General features: G+C 38.8%; 1 protein-coding gene across 22 annotated transcripts in view; it reads right to left on the reverse strand.

The window, feature by feature from the left end:
* Window positions 1-22,948, reverse strand: part of LOC117422321 (gephyrin) — a 214,596-nt gene that overhangs the window by 131,302 nt on the left and 60,346 nt on the right. For all 22 annotated transcript variants that reach the window (XM_058987315.1, XM_058987308.1, XM_058987323.1 and 19 more), the window contains exon 2: window positions 11,816-11,894. In XM_058987315.1, coding sequence (XP_058843298.1) covers window positions 11,816-11,894 — 79 coding nt within the window. The remainder of the gene's footprint in view (window positions 1-11,815; window positions 11,895-22,948) is intronic.

Here is a 22,948-nt window from a genome sequence, read left to right on the forward strand (position 1 = left end):
TATTTGATTATATTTCTTTCTTTTTCCCCTGCTCTGTATTTAATCTTCTCTTCTTCATGCTGTAAATCCAGTTTCCCAAGATGTCATCTATTGCCTCTCTATCAGCATGTAAACTGTAAACACATCTGCCACATTCCCGCAATTAAACAAAATCTACCCAATATGCTCCCGTTTACCCAAGTGACGTTAGGCAAGCCACAGAAAACAGCTGCTTCTTTTTACCACTGAATGACTAAATTAATCCTTTGAAATCTGCTCCTGATTTGCATTTTTACTTCACAAGTTTATGCCTGAGCGCAGGGTGTTCAAAGAAGAACACGGGTTCATTAAACAGGACAACATGTCTGTTAGTAACATGCATGCCCAACTGTGACTGTAATACATTACCAGAGCTACTTGTAAGCATGAGAACATAGAACTCCATGAGCCAATATCAACTGCATGTACCTGTAAACATGTCCCTAGACTCCTAACCAAAGCTGTAGCACAATTGGAAAAATCGCTTCTATCGATGGAAGTAAAACTATATGAAGTGTGACAGACTTAGGTACAGGGGCTTTAACTCTATCTCTGCCGCTGGGGTATTGCACCAATAGCAGGGGCTAATGATTTATAGAATAAATAATTATTTATGCACATAAGGTGTCTGTCGTATGCACATTTTTAGCTGAATCTTGAGAATCGTTCGTCCAATTGTTACAAAACTTCTTTGGGACATTCTTAAGCATCAGTTCTTAAGGGTGCAGTGTCTCCTCATGGAGGTGAACTTGCACATGAGTTATGTATCTTCTGACTGGCTGGGCTCATTACATCTATTCCTGAACTGCTCGCCTAAATTAAAGGAAACTTGGGCATCGGGATGGGAAAGGGTTTGTATTTTCTACTCCCCTGTAAGGTGTAATGAATGACCAAAAAGTTATGAGTTACACCTCAAAAAAGAGTAGAAAAATCAGACCCATTTGTCCATCCCTATACTGACATTCTGTGAATACAGAGAACTAATGAAACAAGATCCAGACTGCCATTTTAAAATGTTTTTGTAAGCATGTAAACCATCTGCAGCTGGCCAACTCAAGCAATAGGTGATAAAATAAATAAATCATTTATTAAAATAAACCATCATCAAAGTTAGGAACCATTTCTTCACAATTTTTTGTAATCTGTACACAACACAGCATCCAATATTATAAAGAGCAATACTGATAAGACTGATGAACACAACGCTATACTATATAATGGAAGCTACCAAGAAACTAATTGGTTGCAGTTGCAAATTAGTATTTCGTGTTGTTGACTTTAAGAACGTACAGTACAAGTGCACTTGCACAGTGTGAGACACAGTGAAGACCCGAAACGCTGTCTGTTTGTTTCTTTAACAATCCCATTGCACAAGCCATAAATCTGAGCTGGCTCTGCAGAATTTTCAGCTCCAGTTTAACTATTACTATAAAAGTTTAATTGCCCCTTATACAATTACAAATGAGGCTGAGCTGCAATTAGGACCTATCTTTAGATTTTAATTATTCTCTATATTTCCCCTCTTTTGGCAAAGGCAACTGCGTTATCTGGGAATAATTCGGGGTCACTAATAGTGACGGAAACCGTTTATAGGTTTCCAAAGAGGAAAGCAATAAAGCAGACTGCAGGAATTGCTGTCAAACCTCATTTATTTTTCATTCAACTTCTGATGCTAAATGTGAGCTGCTATTCCCATCCAGGCAGAGAGAGAGAGACGGTTTCTCTGGAGGGATGTCACCTGACCTCAGCGCTCACTGGTGCACGACGATCCCCTGACTAAATGTCAATGTATGTTTCACAGCGGTGGCTTCTGCTGTCCCTCGCCAGGCACACGGCAGGGTCTGTAAGCCGACGGCAGATACAGTTACCTTGGATTGATCCCGGTCTTACTGCTCTGGTGCGGTTGGATTGTGAGGATGCATTTGAAATGTCTTTGATGAAGTGTACAGCGTGTGGGTCTGAAATGGATCTAGACAAGCACATGCTCTACAAGGTGTGTCCTCTCTATTAGTAATCACAGCACAGCAAGCTAGCTCTTTGAGACTGCAACAACGATCTTGATACTGCAAGAAAGGATTGAGAAAGAAGAGCAGCAGATTAACCCCCCCAAAAAACACACCAGTTAAATGTATCCTGCTCTACACTATTGTCTTGTACACCACATAGAAAATAACAATAATATTCACACTTGTGCAGACTGACCCTGCAGTTTGTTTTTTCAATAGGACTGATACTCCTGGAGCATTGTAGCCATTCTGTTTATACAACGTATGGTGGAATAAAAACAGGTTTAATCCTGCTGTTGTTGGATTTGAATGAATGCAAGGTAGATTCCAAAATGAGATCTAGTATAAAAAATTAAATAAATCATGTTTCAGCACAGAATATGGCAAAGTTATTCAATGCTGCACTGCCGTGTATTGCCAGCAAAAGAAAACGAAAACGTTAGCAATCACTAGATGGCGCTGGCTCTTAACTATAAAGACACTCTGGATGATCTATCTTATGTTACATGTCTATGGCAGACAACTAGAACTGAAGAGTAGCTCCTGAACTACCTTAACACACTCCAAACATAGCGAGTCTTTGTGTACCGGTAATTTCAAATATGAACCACAGAGATATTGTTGCTAGAGCTCTAAACAGGTAAGGAATTTCATTTGGATTACCACTACACTTGAGAGTTTTTTTTTTATTCAAATAGAAAATACCATGGGTTATTTTCAAAGACTCTAGTCTTTAATTAACTCTAAACATTTGAAAATAGAACCAAGCTGGTCTCTTGAGCACTCACTCACGCCGTTTCATTCTCATATTTTAACATCAGCATTCTTCTTCTTTAATGATCAGGAGTCAATTAAAGACTGCTGCATTGTGGATAGCAGATCTAGTAATTCTGGTTGTTTAGGGGGGTTGCTCACTCTGTAAAACGTGTTCTCCATTTTAATGCACACAAACCTTAAAAGGTACCTTTCGTATATGCGGAATGACAGCACTGTGATTCATTACATTGGTGTGTCATCTTGAGATAATATTGTAATGGAAATGAAGTGACAAGGCATGTATAATACATCTGCATTATATGAAGGCTGTCTCTTTGCAAAATGTCATCAGGCCACTCGAAGCAGTGGAGGAGGGAAGGTCAGTGTGATACTTAAAACGGTTCCGAGAGTACGAAGGTAAAATCCTTATTGCCAGGCGCTGGGGCTCGAGATGAATGGGAGGTGCAATTAGAATGCTTTCCTTGTGCAGCCAATTAGAGATTAACTCCCTTTGTAATGTCTTATTGTGAAAGCAAAATACTTTGTGTTTCATTGCTGATGAATTTTCTCATAGTTTCCAAATAAAATAAGTAGTACTGTTATATACAGCATTACGCTTACATTGTAAAACTGGGCAACTTCTAAAATAACCGGTAAATGTTATCAGCTGATGGGTCAGTTTATAACATGACAAAGGAAATGTTGCTTAATCTATAGAAGACCGGTTCATTTATACAGTTACGAGTAAATGTATAAAGAACATAAAACGTCAGGTAGGCAAAGTTAGATTAATGTGGTCGGATGAGGTTTCTGCTTGTATTAGAGTTTGATTTCTCTCAAATCGGTAATATGATATAGTGTGCATGAAATAATCTTTACTCTGCAGGACATCTTTCTTTCTTTAGTATTTTTAAAAAATGTCCTCAGATATAAACATTCTGTATATATCTACAGCACATGAAGTTATTGGGTACGCAGCAGCAGCAGTTTCTTTATTTTATTTTATTCTTTATTTTATTTTTACCCTTTCATAAACTAATCCCTTTTTACCAAGATGGATTTACATGTAACCACCATTAGAAAAGTTTCCCATAGTAAAAGCATTGCAAAGTGTAATAAAATCATAATGAAAGCATGGTAAAGCACAGGTAAGAATTGTAAAGCAAAAAAAAACAAAAAACAAAAAAAAACCAAACACAACATGGCAAACTCTGGTAAATTATGTTTATAACCATGGGTAAAGAAAGCAAACTTTTATAAGTTCAGTGAGGGCAGAACGGTACAGCGCTCTGGCAGTGTAACAATAGCAAGCATATGTTTTGGCATGTTGGCTGTATTTTCACTTTAATCTTTCTGTATCCATTCAATCCCAGATCTGTATGTGTTCGAGTCAAGATCCAATACGTTTCTCAAGAAACAGCACACCAATTAGTCAGGGAATCATTGGTGAGAGGATACAACCATTACAGGGCTGTGCTGACTACTACTACTACTACAAAAAATAAAAAAATCATTAGCCTTCTGCATATGATATTCCCACGTAATGCATTTAAAACACAGGTGCATGCAGTCTCACCAAAGGACCTGCACAGAATATCTCATTTCAGATCTTTGGGGCTTTAATTAAATTCTCAGCTTTGTTTTTAATGAAAGATACCTCCCAAATGCCAGGTTTAATGCATTTTGGCCCCAATTAACTTGGCAATTAGTGAAAAACAATATGGAAGCACAATACTTTTAAACAGATAGCAAAAAGAAGAGAAAGTGTGGAAGCTCTAAATGCACCCGAGTGTGTGCTGTGCCATGTACCTCCATTTTCTTATATACATGCTCAACCTTTTCCAGTGCTTTTTCTTTTTTAGTGCCTGCCAGTGTACCGTTGACATGCCTTGTGTTTCTAAAAATAGGTCACAGCATGCAATCAACAAAGAAGAATATCTGGGGAGCATTTGGGTCCTGGTTTGATCTCGTTGGGTAATTGCAATCCCATGAGATCCAGTCATACAGAAGCGGGTTAACAATTGAAATGTGATTCAGTGCAGTAATGCTTCATGAAACTGCCTCAGAAAACACCATAAAAACAAAGTGACCTTTATTAGAATAGAATATACTTGGTTGTTCAATACTATTTAAACAAAGACAAAATCAACAGAACATTTTTTAGGGTCCTCGTTCAAAATGTGGGTCCTTATGCACCCTCTCTCTCTGTCTGTCTGTCTGCCTGCCTGCCTGTCTGCGTTGTCTCAGTATCTTAGCATCTAATTGTTATTATAATAAAACCACAGAGATTCAATCTTCAGCCAGTTTTCTAGTCATTTCCAGGTAATAACTGGCATGGCAAACACTTTACTATTTGAAAGCAAGAAGCTTTTGAGGCTTGCAAAATCAAATCTATTTAAACTGAATTAATTTCTTTAAACCATCAAGTTTGCACTGAATCTGCATTGGAAACCTGGTTAAAAATATACCCCTGATAGATAAAATCTGTGTTTTGCAGTGTTAAGGATAGAAGTGTAGAGGGGTTAAGAGCTCAAATCAGCCGTTAATTTCCTTTTTGACATGTATAACAGCACAGTACAGGAATAAGAAAAAAGCACGCAGAAAAAGACTAGCACAAAGATTCTCTCCCCCCTCCTCTCTCTCTGGTGCAGTGGCTCAAGGCGCAGATCCTCATTCTGTCAGGCTTGCTGGGATTCAAACCACATCAAAGACAAGGTGGGAAGGCTTGTGGCTGTGTATTCAGGGGTTATGATATGAATGCAGCCAGCCTTCACCTCCGTACCCATCCGCTGCAGGCATGGGCACTGTACACTCTCTCCTGGACACCTCACCACAAACACAGGTCACCGGGGAAGCGTGCCCCAAATTTACAATAGACAAGTCTGCACATTTATTTGAATCCATAAACTGATACAAAGGTAAAGGTAGAAGAAGCTAAGTCAGGTAGACAGTGAAGAAGGCACTGGCCGAAACATGTGTCTGCTTGACTGAGCTTGTTATAGCTTTACCTCCGAATTGCGATTGAGGGTTTTGAAGCTGATAAAATGACGCAATACCAGGAACAGTTTTAGAGTGATGGGCTTCAATTGCACTGCTGTACTGAGTTGTTTTCGTTTGGTAAAAAGGACAGGGGCTTTTCTCCTTTTTAAAAATAAATCAAATAAAAAAAAAAGCTTGTTTAAACTGTTTGATGTGGTCCGAGCTGCGGTTGTTAATCACTGCCGTTGAATTCCTAATGATCTCAACTTTAACTCTGTATTAACCCAGCTGGTGTTTCCCCTTCAGGGCAATTTAAACACCTTGTTAACTTCACTGCACAACAAGCATTAGGGGTGAAATGATTCACTAACATTGTGATATACACGTCACGATACAATACATGTGATGGGCCTGATGGGCTGCTTGTATGACGTGTAATAAGATCAAATGATCATTTAATGATGGACTAATTTGTTAAAAATTAATTGAGTATGCATTGAAACACACTTCATTCTGCAATCAATGAGTATCACAATACAAATGCTATGATACATTGTGTAAAGAACATATCACGATTCATCGATACACCTTTAACAAGCATGTCAAGACAAATCACATCTCTCTGTTACATGAAAAACTGGATCCTCATGACCTAGAGCACAACCACAGTATCAGCATGGAAGAATGTAGGCTTGATACACAGACAGATGCACTCACTCCCCCCCCCCCCTCCCGCCCCCACCCCGATTCTGACCCTCTCAATAGCTGGTGCTAAAGAACTTCCAAACCAAGTTTCATCACAATTGAATAACCACTGCTCTAGCTGTATGTAAAAGTCTAAAGCCTGACAGGGAATATAATACACACCCAGTACAGATTCTGTGGCACAGCATGCTTACAAGTTTAGGGTGGTGATGTTAAGACCATTGTTTAATTTCTCATACCCGAATTATAATAATCACAGTTAGGAATTTGTCAAAATTCCAGCACATCTTTGCTTCAAACTGCACGAGGAGACATCTCTTATAGAAGTATCTGACTGACAGATCACTTGTATTGAGGGGAGCAGGTACACCTTTATTCCTGCGCTCTCGCAGCTACTTTGAAAACAGCTTGGCCTTATTTACAGACGTACTTTGATCTTTGAATTTTATTTCCGTTGCGAAAATGTAGGAATTGCTCAGGTCACCTTGCTATTCAGAATGAAAAACAAAAGAAAACAGAATACCAACACAGCATAAAACCTTTTTCAGGTAAGGAAAACATTTTTAAAAAAAAGAATGCATCTACAATACTAGGGAGGTTAAATTATAATACCAGCTCCTTAACCCTATCATGCATAAAATAATGAAAACAGCTGAAAAAAAAAGGGTGACAGTGTTTCTTCCCTGCATATGCAATTACTGTATTCCCAAGCCAGCCAAAGCACTTCTGTTTCATATGTGTTCTATTCCTGCAAACATTTGCATTCTTCATCTGCCTAAATACAGCTGAACAGGAGGCTTTCTCTCTCCCATAAGCTAAATATACCTGAACAATTCCCAGAGCGCTTGAAAAGCTGCAGCCCGGCTTCTGCCATGCATCAAGGGCATTTGTTTTATTCAAAGCGTGATATCAATTTCTGTTCAATGGAGACTGCCTTAGCTCTAGCTCAAGGACGAATCACCCACAAAGACTGTGCATTACCTGACCTTGGTACTCCAAGACGGTAGGTTACTATAAGACAAGCCAAACATTCTGACTAATGTACTTCTCAGTGTAGCCGGAACACATGTCTAGTCTAGCTGGTTTCAATTTCTTCTAGTTTTAACACATCACTTAGGACTAAGTGACATTGAGCACTGAAGTACCTATGGGTTATACAGGTCTGTTTACTTAATTTGTGTGACATATGGACAGGCAGACAGATAGCCAGGTTCTTTCATACATCTCCTGTCTCTGATACTCCATAACTTGTGCTTAAATATGTCGATTTAGGTAAAACGCACTGGATTTAGGGCATGAAACCAAAGTTAGTTTTCTTTTTATACAGAGACTTTAACTGTTCCTCAGGCCTGCACTGCATGTCCTTATTATGTCTGCTATACCTTCTATACATCACGGTGTATTTTGCTAAACCTGATAGAGAATTCCCACTGAAAATAAATCTTGGAGAAAAAAAAAGTAAAGTAAAACACTTCTAGGGTATGAGGGTCAATGCAATTCCAGTTAAACTGCCAAAGCATCAGTGGAAATGAACTTCAAAGCCTGGATCATTTGCAAGTTTGGTCTCTCTTTCTCTCTCTCTTCACTCTGCAACTCAAGGTGATTAAAACTAAAGTCAGAATGATATTTAAACTAAAAGCAAGAAACTATTGACTCCCAGGGGAACATAATAACTAACCAGGGAAAAAGACAAAATCACTTTTGACATACTAGTGCAGTTCAATTTGAGCATGCTGTGGTTTGCGGTTCGTGTGGCATTACCAAAACAAGAATATTCCCTATGACACAACAAAGTGAAGTGAAATCCACAGAAATCAAATACAATTCAATGAAACCTTGCACTTTTTACTGGAGAAAAGTTGTTTTCCAAAATGAGCAACGATAACGACGACCACCGGACTTAAGCATGAGTTCTCATAATTGCATATTGTAAACATTTGTATCATTTGAATAAATTCAACAGATTATCGGATCAGAGTGTGACAGATGGCCTGCCATGCAGATAGACCTTTGATCAATGTATGATGGTTCATATTATGAATGATGACACTGACATTAAATAAGAATAAAATAGAAACGGAAGTGTGTACAGTAGAGCCCCAAAGTTACGAGCACATCGGGAATGGAAGGGGTCTATTAGTCTGAAATGGCTGTAACTCTGGAACTACTGTAGTGCTTTCAATTACTTATTGATGTACAGTATAATAACACAAGCCAGTAACAAGCCAAGTAACAAGCCAGGAGAGCTGTGTTTAACTTCTTTCACATAAACCAGGAGCCCTGCTTCTGGTTTCGATGTGTTTGGTTGACTTGTCAGTAAGCATGGGGTTCAGGACTTTGGGGTTCTACAGTATGTTGTGGTTAGAACAGCAGCAGATAACATTACAGTAAAGATTTGTTTTTGCTTTTAAAAAAAAAAAAAAAAATCTCAAATTTCAGTTTCGGACAGTCGATCAACAGCTAGTGTATAAGCTGCAATACAATGAGCTCTGCTCTGTATTCTTACACTGTGGCCCATTGGGGGGGGGGGGGGGGGGTTCTCACAATCCAGAAGTTTCAGTCCTCCAAGGGCCCGGTGTTACAATTTCGATGGGTTTTTTTTTTTTTTTAAAACATGTTTAAAGTTAATTTTCACCAGGATAGCTCTGTTATGATTAAAACCCCGATTCCAGGACGCTGTGCATGTTCCCACATCCCAGAGGCCCTCGAGACCTTAGGCATGAGACTCCTGGAGGAGCCAGGAGGGAGCTGCAACGGCCTTCCTGACGGGGCTGCTTCACGTCGACTGATGTTTAAATTTAATTTACAGCAAGTTCTCTTTACCAGTCCTGGGAAAAATATTCAGATCTTATTTGTTCCTAATGTATGAACAAGTTTTTTGTTTTTTTTTCTATGATTTTTTTTTATTGGATCTGCTAACATTTATTAAAAACGATATAGACTATCTTTCGAGATCACAGAAGTCTTCAGGTGAGAAGTGGAAGTTGCAGATAAATAAAATTCTTCTCACAGACTCGGAAGATTAAGATTCACACGCTCCAATATCAAGAAAAAAGGAAACCAATGCATTGATCACATCCCACGTATTTCTCGCCTTTGTTCAGAAGGTAATGTGATGAGGTTCAGGGTGTATTTTACTTCCGAGAGATTTGTTTACTGGAATATGGTAATACTTACACATTTAAAACATCTTTTTCCAAGCTGTGTGTTTTACAGTGGCGAGCTGGGGAATAGGTCTAAGCAGAGGATGATATTTAATTGGGATTGTGCATCCGTTCAAGTTTTTGAATGAGAAGGATTTAACCTAAACACACTGGTATTTTAATAATTTGATCTTGGATTGGTATTCTTGTTGAGTTTATATAAAAACAGAGGGAAGCATGAAACAAACTCACTGTTAAGAACACTCCTGACTGCTTGAATGCATCCCAAGCTCGCAAAGACGCTCCTCGAAAAAAGTGACAAATGGGATTCCTAGGAGTCTGCTATCAATCACACAAGATACAGCCCACGCAATGCTACTGAGGTCATGATTTATCTGGGGAAAGTCAATGAGAAGTCTCCATGCTGGGCTTTGAATACAAACCAGGGTACAGCACGTGAATTGAACATTCATTTCACTTGTCATATGCTGAACCCATGCAATTATGCTTGTCAACATCACTTTTTGAAGCATAAATGTTCCGTTATGGAATATCTTTTGTATTTATTTTTTTGCTTTTATTTTAATGAGCTAAACAGTGGTGGACCCGAATACAGCAGCTCAGATTTATGGGATAATTTCATTAGCTTATTTAGCATCACTCAGTTTAGAGTTTAGAGTCTACCATTGAATAAGCATGTTTGATTCAAGCCAAAACTTCTTAAATACTGTACGTTTCTAAGATGTAATAAAAATAGAACCAAGACAGAATTGCAACCCAAACAACACATGGAGAAGATAATAATGAATATTTGCAAATCCTAGCAATTCTACCACTGTTTACATCATTTACCAGGAACACTTATATTTTTGAAAACAGAAATCTGTGATAATGTTGCCATTGTCTGCCAACGTGACAGCTATTCATTTGTCTGACTTAAAAACACAAAACAGATTCTGCATGGTCTGTGCAGCATGTGATCTCTTTTTTAACACGCATGTGTCACATTTTTGTATTATTACGTATTCTGCTTAGAGACACATGTATAAACATGTGTTATTCTATGAACGGAGGGACCTTACAATACTTCCTGAAAGTTTTGTTGAAAAAATATTAATGTTTGGGAAATTACAAGACATTGTTTCACCTGAGTGATTGCAATGACATAATACACATTTGTTCTCATGGTCTTTATAAGCAATAATGGATACTACTGTCGATTATTTTCTCAAAATAAATATTTATAAATGAAATAATAGTTCTTCATTCCATCATTATCAGTAATAGAAAATAACATGTATAATATTAAATTAATTAAATATTATCTGCTTATATCCACTATACATGTTGTAAAAACATATAAATATATATATATATATATATATATATATATATATATATATATATATATATATATATATATATATATATATTAAACACATGACAGAATACATGCTCTAATATAACTATAAGTCGGACACATTGGATTTACAGTGTTTTCCCATTTTGTATTGGCTGTAAACAAGTTATTGTGTCATGTTTTGTTTCTGCAAGCTGCTGGAAACATCTCCACCCGTTAAAAATGAAATGCCTGTCTCAGTGATGTCACACAAAGAAAAAAAAAAACAAGCAGGCAGTGAAATTCAATCCCTCCCCTATCCAATGATATGCGTTAATAAGCTGTACTGCAGTGTGGCCCAGTAAGTCAAAGAAATGAAACTTCAGTATGATCGTGTTTACACAATCACGGTCCTTAAGGGGTTACATACAGAGAGAGGATAGAGACAGAGAGAGAGAGAGAGACTGCTCATTCAACTTTCCATGCAGAAAATTCTGAATACAGAAACATCCGTTCAGTAAAATGCCCTTTTCTGGCTTTGATATTGTTCACAGACCGGCCTTGCCAGCACTGACTCCGACATTTAATGTCTCCTTCTATTTATTATCTGCCCTTCTCTACAGAAGCAATCATTTATGATGACCTTATCTATCCTTCCTTCCTTCCACCCCCCTCAGAAGGCGGCTTCGTCTGGAGTCACTTCTCCGTGTCTCAGAATGGCCGGGGTTCAGTGCATGAAGAGTATACTGTCACTTCAATAAACTACTCCTAATTGCGTTTAGCGGAGCGGCTTGTTAATAGCGGGCGTGCGCTCGTGTCAGGCTGGCTCAGGCGGGGGGTTTGTCTGACCCCGGTGGGGAGGTACTTACAGAGACGGATCATGAACAAGGTCCTTGAGGTTTATTCCACTGCGGTCTTCAGCAAGGTTTCTGAAGCAGCTGTCGCTTACTGCAAGAGATTAAAAACAAAATGTGTGAAAAAAGGTACAATGTATGAAACGTTCCCACAGACTACTCACACATTTCACCTCTGGAGGCCCGGGTTCGATTTCGGATCAAGCTGAAAGATGTTGCTACCCTTGCCGCTTTTTGTTCTGTGACTTTCTGTTTTGTGGTTTGTTCCCAAATTAAGTTCAGTTTGTTTGGAAACAAAGCCTTGCTGTTCTGTTGATGTGAGTACTGCGTTGGTGTAATGTTAATTAAATAATGAAATAGTATTTTTTTTATTTAAGATCCAGTTTTTGTGGTTTCATTTAAAAAATAAAAATAAAATTAAAATATAGAGTAATAAAAGGCTTCTTGTAATGTTTTATCTGATTGGTTACCAAAATTCCCAATATGTTAAAGTTGAAACATGTTTAATTAGAAGGCTTATATGTTTAGGAAATGACTACACAGTATTACATTATTGTGAAGCATCAATAATTTACAACATTCAATTATCAACTGTTTAGTAGTCTGAAATCCTTTTTTTTTTTTTTTTTTTTCCCGGAGCTGTGTTCTTGCATGTTGTCAACAACTGTGCAGATGATTATGTGAGAATGCAGCACCAGACACCTGGAAATGACACTGAGGAACACTGCAGGGTTTATTACAGTATACACAGTATTACACAGTAACTTCAAAATCATATGAACTGATCAGTTTTTTCACATAAATATAGGCAATAGGCTACTTTTTCCCCCATTTGCTGACAATCACAATACAGTTAATTTAGATTCAAGAGATTTCCAAATAGATACAACTAAACTCATGTAATACTAACATTTATGCCTGGTTTTACAATCATCTTAAACTGCAGTACTTATGTTACCTATGCTAAGGTAGTTCAAGATTCATGCTAATAAGGATAATTAAATCATTTTGTTATCAAACATAAACATTGTATTTGTATATAGCCACTGGTACCAGTAACTGTCTTAAATGCATTTGTACAAATACTGTATAATATAATCATGACCTTTACTTTAGTTAAAAAAAAATAAAAAAACATATATAACACATTTTGCATAATGTAGTTTTGATTATTGAATACTGTTGTATTCAGGAGATATATTTAAACATGTTACATCACAGCTCTTGCAGCAGCTGGAAGAAATATTTCAAGAAATTGTCTTTGTTGTATTTGTTTAGCACATTCTCTGGGGGTCACAGCTGAAGCGTTCATGTCGCGACCCCTGTCAGGTAATACCTGCAAATTCTGCTAACACTTAATACCACAATACTGAATAAATCAAACACTTTGGAACCCAGACTCAAGAACAGCTCCTCTGTCTATACAACTCAAGCACAGCCAGTCAAAAAATTCCAAAGCCAGGGAAAGATATATCTGATCCAGCTTCAGACCCATCTTGTTGCTATGCCACACGTACAAACTGTACAAACGACTTCTACTGAACCGACTTGCTCGACGCGTTGATAAACACCTAATTCCCGAACAGGGCGGTTTCCGTCCTGGAAAATCAACAACAAGCCACCTACTCAACCTAACCCAACATACTGAAGATGGATTCAAAAGAGGTTATAACCGGAGCTGTGCTCGTCAACCTAAAAGCCGCCTACAATATTGTCAACCACCGTCAACTCCTCTGCAAGACCCTGGAAATGACAAAAAGATCTGCACCTTACAGAGCTGATATGAACCCTTCTCGAACACAGATGTTTCTTTGTCGAGTTGAAAGCAAAGCCGATGGCGGCGAAAGCAAACCAGCCGACTCAATAACAAAACACTTCATTCATGCAGACGATCTGTGCATAACACCCCAAAACACTGACTTTGATTATGTTGAAACAACTCTAACTGAGGCGCTAACCGGACTAACTTCATACTACGATAAAAACCAATTATGCGCCAACCCAACAAAAACACAAATCTGTGCCTTCCACCTGAAAAATCATGAGGCCAACCGTCATATCTGCTGGCTGGCATTGCTGCGCCCGACATCAAGAAAACAATCAAGAAAAGCAGAAGACACCCATTGTACCACCACTCCCCATCCCGCAACTGACTGAAGTCCCGCAGGAGCTTCCTCACCAGCACCCAACCTCTCAACACCACACCCAAGGAGACCCAATTACAGATGTGGAATGAGAGGCTAGAGACCAAAATTGATATACCAGCAGCCAAGTCCTTACCACCAGGGGTTGATCAACCGCGGCAAAGGTGGCGATGTCTCAACCGCATAAGCACTGGGGTCGGCCACTCGAAGGAAGCAATGAGGAATGGGGCTATACCACCTGCGATTGCGGCACTGAGCCTCAGACTATGCACCATCTGTTGCAGTGTCCGCTGCTCGAAGGCACATGCACAATTAATGACCTTGCAAAGAACAAACCGGTAAAAGCATGTGTAGAAAAATGGTCAAATGAAGACATAATGCTTTCCAATGACTAGAATCACACTGTAGCTTTACACGTTCGTGTCACTTCCTCGCTTGTCAGCAGACCATGCTGTACTCAGGGAGCCATTAATGCACACATCATTCAAATCTTAAACAATCATTTCATTTCCCTCAAAGCTACACGCTAAAGCAAGCATTAGAGGGGAATTTGAGTCAACATTTATCTCAAAAATGTGAAAGGCACTATTTTTTTTTTCAATGGAAGCATACAAACTCTCACAGATGCACCGACTTCTTTAAAAATAAAATATTAGACATCAGAAATGAGATTCCACAGACACCTTCTATTAAAGAGGACTCCAGCACAATTTTATACCTACAACTACACATATTAAGGCTACTATGGGTCTTTTTCTTTAATTACCTTGCAGGAACTGACAGAGCTAGTTCAACATATGAGAGCTACTACATGCTCTCTTGATCCTATTCCTACAAAACTATTAAAAGATGTTCTTGGTGTTATTAATACCCATATTTTAAAAATTATAAATGGTTCACTTAAGGTAGCTGTGTTAAAGCCTATGCTTAAGAAACACAATTTGGACCCTAAAGTCCTCAATAACTATAGGCCAATCTCCGACCTACCATTCTTAGATAAGGTTCTAGAGAGGTGTTACAATTAATGGTATATTTGAGATGTTTCAGTCTGGTTTTCATGCTGCACATAGCACTGAGACGGCCCTTGTCAGAGTTGTGAATGATCTGCTGATAAGCTCTGACTCAGGATTTCCATCACTTTTAATTCTTCTAGATCTAAGTGCTGCCGTTGATACTGTAGACCATTCCATCCTACTGAATCATCTTGAAAGCACAGTAGGACTGTCTGGTCTTGTCCTATCCTGGTTCAAGTCTTATCTTTCTGATAGGTTTCAGTTTGTCTCTAGCGGGGAGGTAAAATCAGCATTATTGGAAGTTGTCTGTGGTGTTCCTCAGGGCTCCATTCTAGGTCCCTTGATGTTTTCATTATATATGCTACTGTAAGGTGACATTATCAGCAGATACAGAATGAACTTCCATTGCTATGCTGATGATACCCAGCTATATTTATCCCTAAAGCCAAGAATTTCTTCTGCCTGGGTGTTATTAGCTACTTGCCTTACAGATATCAAGAACTGGATGTCACAGAATTGTCAAATGTTGAATTCAGATAAAAAAGAGGTTATGCTAGTGGGCTCACAGAACCAACTAAAAGGAAATGGGACTACATGAGCATGATCCTTACAGTCTCTCATCAAAACTTAAACTATACAAATTAAGAGTTTGGGGGTCACCTTTGATCCGGATTTCTCATTTGAGACTCATTAGGGAAGTTACTAAAGTATATTTTTACCATTTGAGAAATATAGCTTAGACCAATTATTTCTGTCTCTGATGCCGAGAGACTAATGCATGCCTTTGTTTCACCTAGAATTGATTATTGTAATGCACTTTTTTCTGGTGTCCCAAAACCTGTGGTATCCCGCTTGCAGCTTGTTCAGAATACCGCCGCTAGAATTCTGACTAAAACCAGGAAAAGTGAACATACTACCTCTGTTTTGGCCTCTTTACACTGGCTCCTTGTGCAGTATAGAACTGATTTTAAGATTTTGTTGTTAACTTACATGGCCCTGAATGGATTAGCATCTAGTTATTTGCAAGAGTTACTGACCCGATGTCTTCCAAAATGCAGTCTAAGATCACAGGATGCGGGGCTGCTGGTTATTGGTCAACAAAAGCAACACAGGAGTTAGGGCTTTTTCTTATAGAGCTCCTAAACTATGGAATGCTCTGCCTTCGTTTGTCATGGAAATCAAGACTAAAAACACACTTTTATAAGGCTTTGAGGCTGTGTGGTCCAGTGGTTAAAGAAATGGGCTTGTAACCAGGAGGTCCCTGGTTCAAATCCCACCTCAGCCACTGACTCATTGTGTGACCCTGAGCAAGTCACTTAACCTCCTTGTGCTCCGTCTTTCGGGTGAGACGTAGTTGTAAGTGACTTTGCAGCTGATGCATAGTTCACACACCCTAGTCTCTGTAAGTCGCCTTGGATAAAGGCGTGCAAAAAAAAAAAAAATGGCTCTTCTCTTAGTGGGTTTCAATGTAACTTTAAAAATGCTGCTTCTGTATTATGTGTATACTGTTATTTAAATGGTCTGATTATGGCAGTTGTATGTGTGACATGCTATACAAATGTATTGTGGTTTGTTCTTTTTTTCTGATATGTACTGTACAGTGCTTTGTGATACTTTTAAAAGCGCTATATAAATGCAATAAATAAATAAATGAATCTCTATACAGAACCTCATTAAAACGAAGCACCTGCAAAGTCCTTGGTCAAGCCAAATTTAGCACAGATCCTGCTTGACTGGATGGACAATGACAGGCAGGGGGTGTTCAGGTCAGGATTGAGGTGCTCTCTCTCCCTCTCTCTCTCTAAATTCATACACATGTGTAAAAAAAGGATGAACTTAAAAAAAAAAAAGTAAAATGCTGTGAGTTGAAACATCTGTCAGGTTTAACCTAGAATACAAAGACACTTATTTTTTATTAATTCTCATTTCATGTTCACTGCAAAGAAATACACAGCCAAGCAGATGGCTAAAATGGGATTACTTTGAGAACACAGAGCCTTTTTAGATTTTGTAGTTTATGACTCCTTCGAATTTCCTTCGATCAAGCTCCGCATCTGCTAAGCGACGTGATGAGATAGATTCCAAAATGAGAGGCGTGAAAAATAAATCACTCAGCAGTGTTACTGTCCCCATCCTAGACAGAATATTTAACCCAAGCGCTATGTAAAGAATGCACTCTCAGCACTGAAAATGTAGATATTGCAAAAAGAAAGCTGCAGCCCTTCTCACAGGATTGGAATATTCTTTCTCAATCCACTTGCAGCTCACATACCCCACACGCTCTAACATTATAACATTTTTAAGGTCTGCCCATTCAACACTCACACTGTCAATTGCCATGGGTTTGCATATATTGAGGTCCTCCCAAACGTAATAGTCCTTTCCATTGCTGGCTCTACACCAGATGTACTGAAGTACCTCTGAAAGCTGGAGCTGCCTGGGCCCACATGATACAATCAATATTGCCATTACACTGCACCTCCTTATCTTCTGGGAGGCTCGGCAGGAAGGCACCTCCATGCTTCTGTTATTCAATTAGTGAAAGATCTGCAGCAGAGGGGACTCTGGGACCAGGGTCAAGAGGTCATTCTCAAAAGCTTTCTTCAGATCAACTGGATCAACCCATGCCAAGTCTGCCGCCCAGTTACAAACAGCACAGAATGAACTCCTCCTGCTTAAAGAGCAAGTAATTGCTTTTTAATTTTTTTATTTGGTGACCAATTATCTCCCACCCCCCCCCCCACCCCAATTTAGTATGTCCATTTCTTTTTTTCCCTTCAGCGCAGCAATTCACCACACAGCGAGCTACCGGCCTCTGGAGGATAAAGGCCAGCCCTGCAGGTGTACCCCGGAGCTCGCTAGGCGCCTGCCCGGTAAGATCCGATGTCGCGCAATGAGGAGAAACAGTGCCTTCCGGTTTTACCTCCCTAACCCGTGGGAGCGCCAGAACCAATGCGACACTCGCTCCAAAATCCCCAGGGAAGACCTGCAACTTCACACAGCCAGGACGCGAATCTGCCCGCCCCAGTCTGTATGACTCACCCTGCACACACCACACCAAGCTATTTACTCTTTAATTAAAGGTGTAGTACCTCATATGGTTTTATTTAAAGTTGCAGTATCATTGGTATTGACAGGGCTAATTGACCATTTTAAGTGAAACAAACAAACAGCTACTTGGATTTCTGATGACTGCTGCTTTTCTTAGTCTCTGTGGAGAACAGCAATCCACACAAATCCAAGCAGCTGCTACTGCAATTGTTTCACTTGGAATGGTAAATTAGCCCATTCGACACCAATGACCCTCACCTTTTGAGAGCTTATAATAACCCTTCAGTGTGCAGAAATCAGAGCCTGCTGGCTATCCAGTTTGTTTATATTATCTCCTATTGGTAGTTTCAGCTGCATGCAAGCTTTAAAGTTCAGTGTTAGTACTAATGTATCAGGATGTAGGAGGAGCCCATTTGAAACTGTAAAGTCTGCACACGGGGCTTTAGGTGGTGCCAGGGGGCCTCTTAATACCTTTTGAACAGGGAGTGGTGAATCCACAATGTGGTGGAAGGATTAATGTCCTTCACTGGAGTCAAAGTGAATAGAAAGTCTGTAAAACTAAACCATCGATAGAAAAATGATAACGGACTTGCAACAAAGGCTGTAAATGCTAATGTGAGAGAACACAATGCTTTTAAAAAGACTTGGTGATTATCTCTTCAAAAAAAGGGTTATGAAACAAGCATCTCTCATAAGCGCAGAAGACTGTTTCAAGAAGCAGGCTTTAGGAAGTGTGATTCCAATTATTTATCATGCGCTGCTTGTGGCCCTACAGTGTCCTCTGGATTGCATGTACATGAGTTGAAGAGTCTGATCACTTTCAATCTATCCTAAAAGTGCTGATGGATATTTCATGAAGAGCTGCAGAAACCTGCTTGTTCTTTACACAACATTAAGTTTGTGATAATGTGCCCAGATCTGTAGGAACGCTCTGACACCATTTGAAATAAAACACACTGTACTGCAGCACAATGGGGGTGTTAAGGATCAAAGAGAAGAGAACAAGTGGCCCGCTGTATTACTTTGCCATTATGCATCCCCTGGTATATGTGAGCTGTCATGGTTTTTATTTTTTATATATATTTAAAAAAAAATATGAACATCCCCTTGCTTTAATTTCACATTATTCAGACTTCTCAATGCAGCTTTAAGTTCAGAATAATCTATACTTAACCCTAACACTAATATAAATGAAATAGGAATAAGAATGCACAATATTCCCAGGTATATAACGACATGTCAACGGGAAATTGGACTGTGCCTGGGCCAGTATTCAAATGGGTCCATACAGAAGACCCATATATTTGTAATATATTGAAGTAGCAGTTAATATATTTGTAACATATAATAATGTCCATAATAGTTTTCACATATACATACCATATATGATAACATATCTATGTTATATTTAATACAGAATATATGGACAGAAACAAATGTTATCGATTTTAAAGGGTAGATGCGGTGTAAATAGGGCTAAGGTTGACAGGGATTGGGTTAAATCTGTCCCTGCCAGCAATCACATGGGTGGCCATTCCCCAATTAGGTCATTTAGTGCTAATTGGGGAATGGCCACATGTAGTGAGACAAGATCATTTGTTTGGTGGAGGGAGTAGGTGAGTTTGTGAAATGTTCAGAGTGATGTAGTGAAGGCAAATGCCCAGCCTACAGATGCATTCTTTTGATATTGCTTATTTATGTGTAAAATACTAAATAATTAAAAATAAAGCTATATCGTATAATATCTGTTTTTAACAGAATTCACAGTTTATATTGAATTGAATGTGTTGTATTTAATTAAAAGTACTTACATTGTTAAATGTATTTTTTTCTAGATTATTTTGAAAGATTTGTTATGCCTGGAACATGTGCATAGCATACAATATTCCAATTAAATGCAGGTTTGCTGTGGATCAGCATATTGTTTGCAAAATAAGAAAGTGTTTATGTTTAACTTGCAGTGCACCTCACTCTAATCAATAGGAAACTGTACAGAATGCTGATTGGCTGCACCAGGGCCAGTATGCAAATGAGGCAACAAGGGGGCCAGGCGACGGTGACCTGCGAGTTATACAGCTCTGCCATCAGGTTGGGGGGGGGGGGGTTTGCTATTTTAGTGTCTCGTCACCAGCACAGGTCTGCTGGTTTTCCTGTATGGGGGAGAATGCCTCTTTCAATAAAGTACTGCAGATACCTAAAACACGATGAACGTCCCGAGTTCAGAAGTGGCTGCTGAGTTCTAGTTGCCTGCCAGTGCCGGGCAGCAGTGTGGAGTAGTGGTTAGGGCTCTGGACTTTTCACCGGAGGGTCGTGGGTTCAATCCCAGGTGGGGACACTGCTGCTGTACCTTTGAGCAAGGTACTTTACCTAGATTGCTCCAGTAAAAACCCAACTGTATAAATGGGTAATTGTATGTAAAAATAATGTGATATCTTGTAACAATTGTAAGTCGCCCTGGATAAGGGTGTCTGCTAAGAAATAAATAAATAATAGTGATCTGACTCTTTGGATGAAACTGCTTTTAGTTTTGCTGGTCAACACTCTGCTGTTCTCTAGATGGTGCTGGTGGTTAACTTTAACCGATCACTTCTAGTTGCCTACTACTAGGCAGAGTATATATACAGTATATATATATATATATATATCTATATCTATATCTATATCTATCTATATCTATATCTATATCTATATCTATATCTATATCTATATCTATATCTATATCTATATCTATATATATATATATATATATATGTATATATATATATATATATATATATATATATATATATATATATATATATATATATATTCATTAAATAACGAGAGCATTAGCTGTACAGTACCTGTACCATAAAGGTATGATGTGATCAGCTGTGTCACAGTCCTATGAATGGCCTACTTGTGCAGACAGATTACACAACTGAGCTTGCATCAGATGAGCGGAGTGGCCTGGCCCTGTTCTCCCTGCGTCTCTGGACTCCCAGCTGACCTGCTTGAGCCGGGGCTCGTCACAATGATGGAGCTCCCGTGTGCCCTCGTGTGCGCACACACAGTCCCTGGCAAGCCTCTCTGGATCTATTGATTAACTAGGGGGATGTCCTTTTCTATCCAAGCTTTCACAATAAGTTGCAAAGGTTGAAAAACATTTACATTATACACCATTTTTTTGAAACTCGAATTTCTTTCTAGGACGGCGTCTATCAACATTTTCATTCAGGATTAAACTGTTCCAGGAGATATGTATTTCACATTTTCATACAATAGTAACTTTTACAATTACAAGTATGAAAAAATAAGCAGCTTTGGGTCACATTTTAGAACATAACTGCGTTACAGTGCAGGATGAAAATGTATTGGAAATATCATATGAGAAGTCAAATGGATGGCTAGTGATAAACCAGTTTACTGGAGGTGACTTTCGGCATAAGTAAAGTAACTTAGGTTTAAAATGATTGGTGAGATAAAGCCTGTGCATAAATGTATGGCATGAAACACGGTAAACAATTAACCACGGTAACCTTGTAAAAGAGGTTGGTTAGTGATTGGTTGCACTTCAATGGAGTAACTGCTAAAGGGCTCAATTATATTGAGAACAAAAACAGACTGTAGTCACGTATGTCCTAAGCCCATATGGTATTAATGCTGGGCATGGAGGCGACACAGACAGAGAAGCCTCGAATATCTCCTGGATCATCGTGGACCATCGGTGTATCAGTATGAGGGCTCTCTCCAGGGGTTCAGCTAATCTGATCAACTGCCTATCTCTGTTAATACTAGTGGTATGTACTGTATCTAAACAATAATGTTCAATGTAGAATGTAATGTGGGGATCTGTAACCAATACAATGCAAACATTGTTGTTTGAAACATGGTCTGGTCTCATTCTTATACCGTAACAAAGTAGTTCATGCCATGCATACCTTAATTCACAAACCTTACAACAGCACTGTATCATTTGTATCGTATGATTCAAGGTATTTCAGGTACAGCAAGGAGTCAGCCAGCAGCAGTAATCCAGTAATAGCAGTATTATGTGAATAGTTTAAAACCAAATTAGCTTTTTTCACAAACTCAATTGTCTATGTAGCCAACCTTAGCCTATTATCAAGATTACACAGCAGTATTCTCAGTACGTACTGTGTTCTGTAAAATATACTATGGGCCAGAATACATATACCTACCCTAGACATATGAAAAGCACTTTAGATATACATACTAAAAATACTATTAAATATTAAATAAATATACTAAACATAATGGTAGCTTATACTCAAGGAATGATGGCATTACTGTGGCTTGAGCTATATTGACTCAGGAGTTCCGTTATTAGTGAGGAACACGCAACAGCAATGCCATTATCACTGTTACACTACAGTTCTTTACTTCTATACCTGTGTTTGTCTGAAATAATCATTGCAGTCCACTGAAAGCGTTAACTCAAGCGTCCCTGTGAAGTGTTTCAGCAGGAAGCAGTGGTTTTAGAACAGATGTCATCTCTTCTGTTACCAAGTAATAATAACAGAACAGCTGGCCTCCATAGAAAACAATGGGAGGGCAGTGATGCAAATCAGATACACTCACTTCATCAAATGCAGAATAGCCCAATCATTTTAGACAGCATACCTTGCATTGTTACAAAGTCTTGGTTGTCTTTCCTAATTATTATTATTATTTTTTAAACACTGCTACATTGAATATCTGGAAGACTGACTTGCCGTAGAGTACGCTGTAGTAATGCTTACCCCGCACAGTGATAGTCGCAGTTAGAGTACACCTTGCAATGCTATTTTCAGTGCAGGGAGTGATTTTGAAGTTTGAATTGGCCACTGAACATTTAGCAGAGATTTTGGGTGGATAACAATATCACCATACAGTAGTAGTCTTTTCATGTTCATTTAAAGTAAGAGGCTAGAAATCTTTAGTAGAAGGCAGGGGGGTCC

This window comes from Acipenser ruthenus, chromosome 15, assembly GCF_902713425.1.
Source record: "Acipenser ruthenus chromosome 15, fAciRut3.2 maternal haplotype, whole genome shotgun sequence".
NCBI classification, from domain to species: domain Eukaryota; kingdom Metazoa; phylum Chordata; class Actinopteri; order Acipenseriformes; family Acipenseridae; genus Acipenser; species Acipenser ruthenus.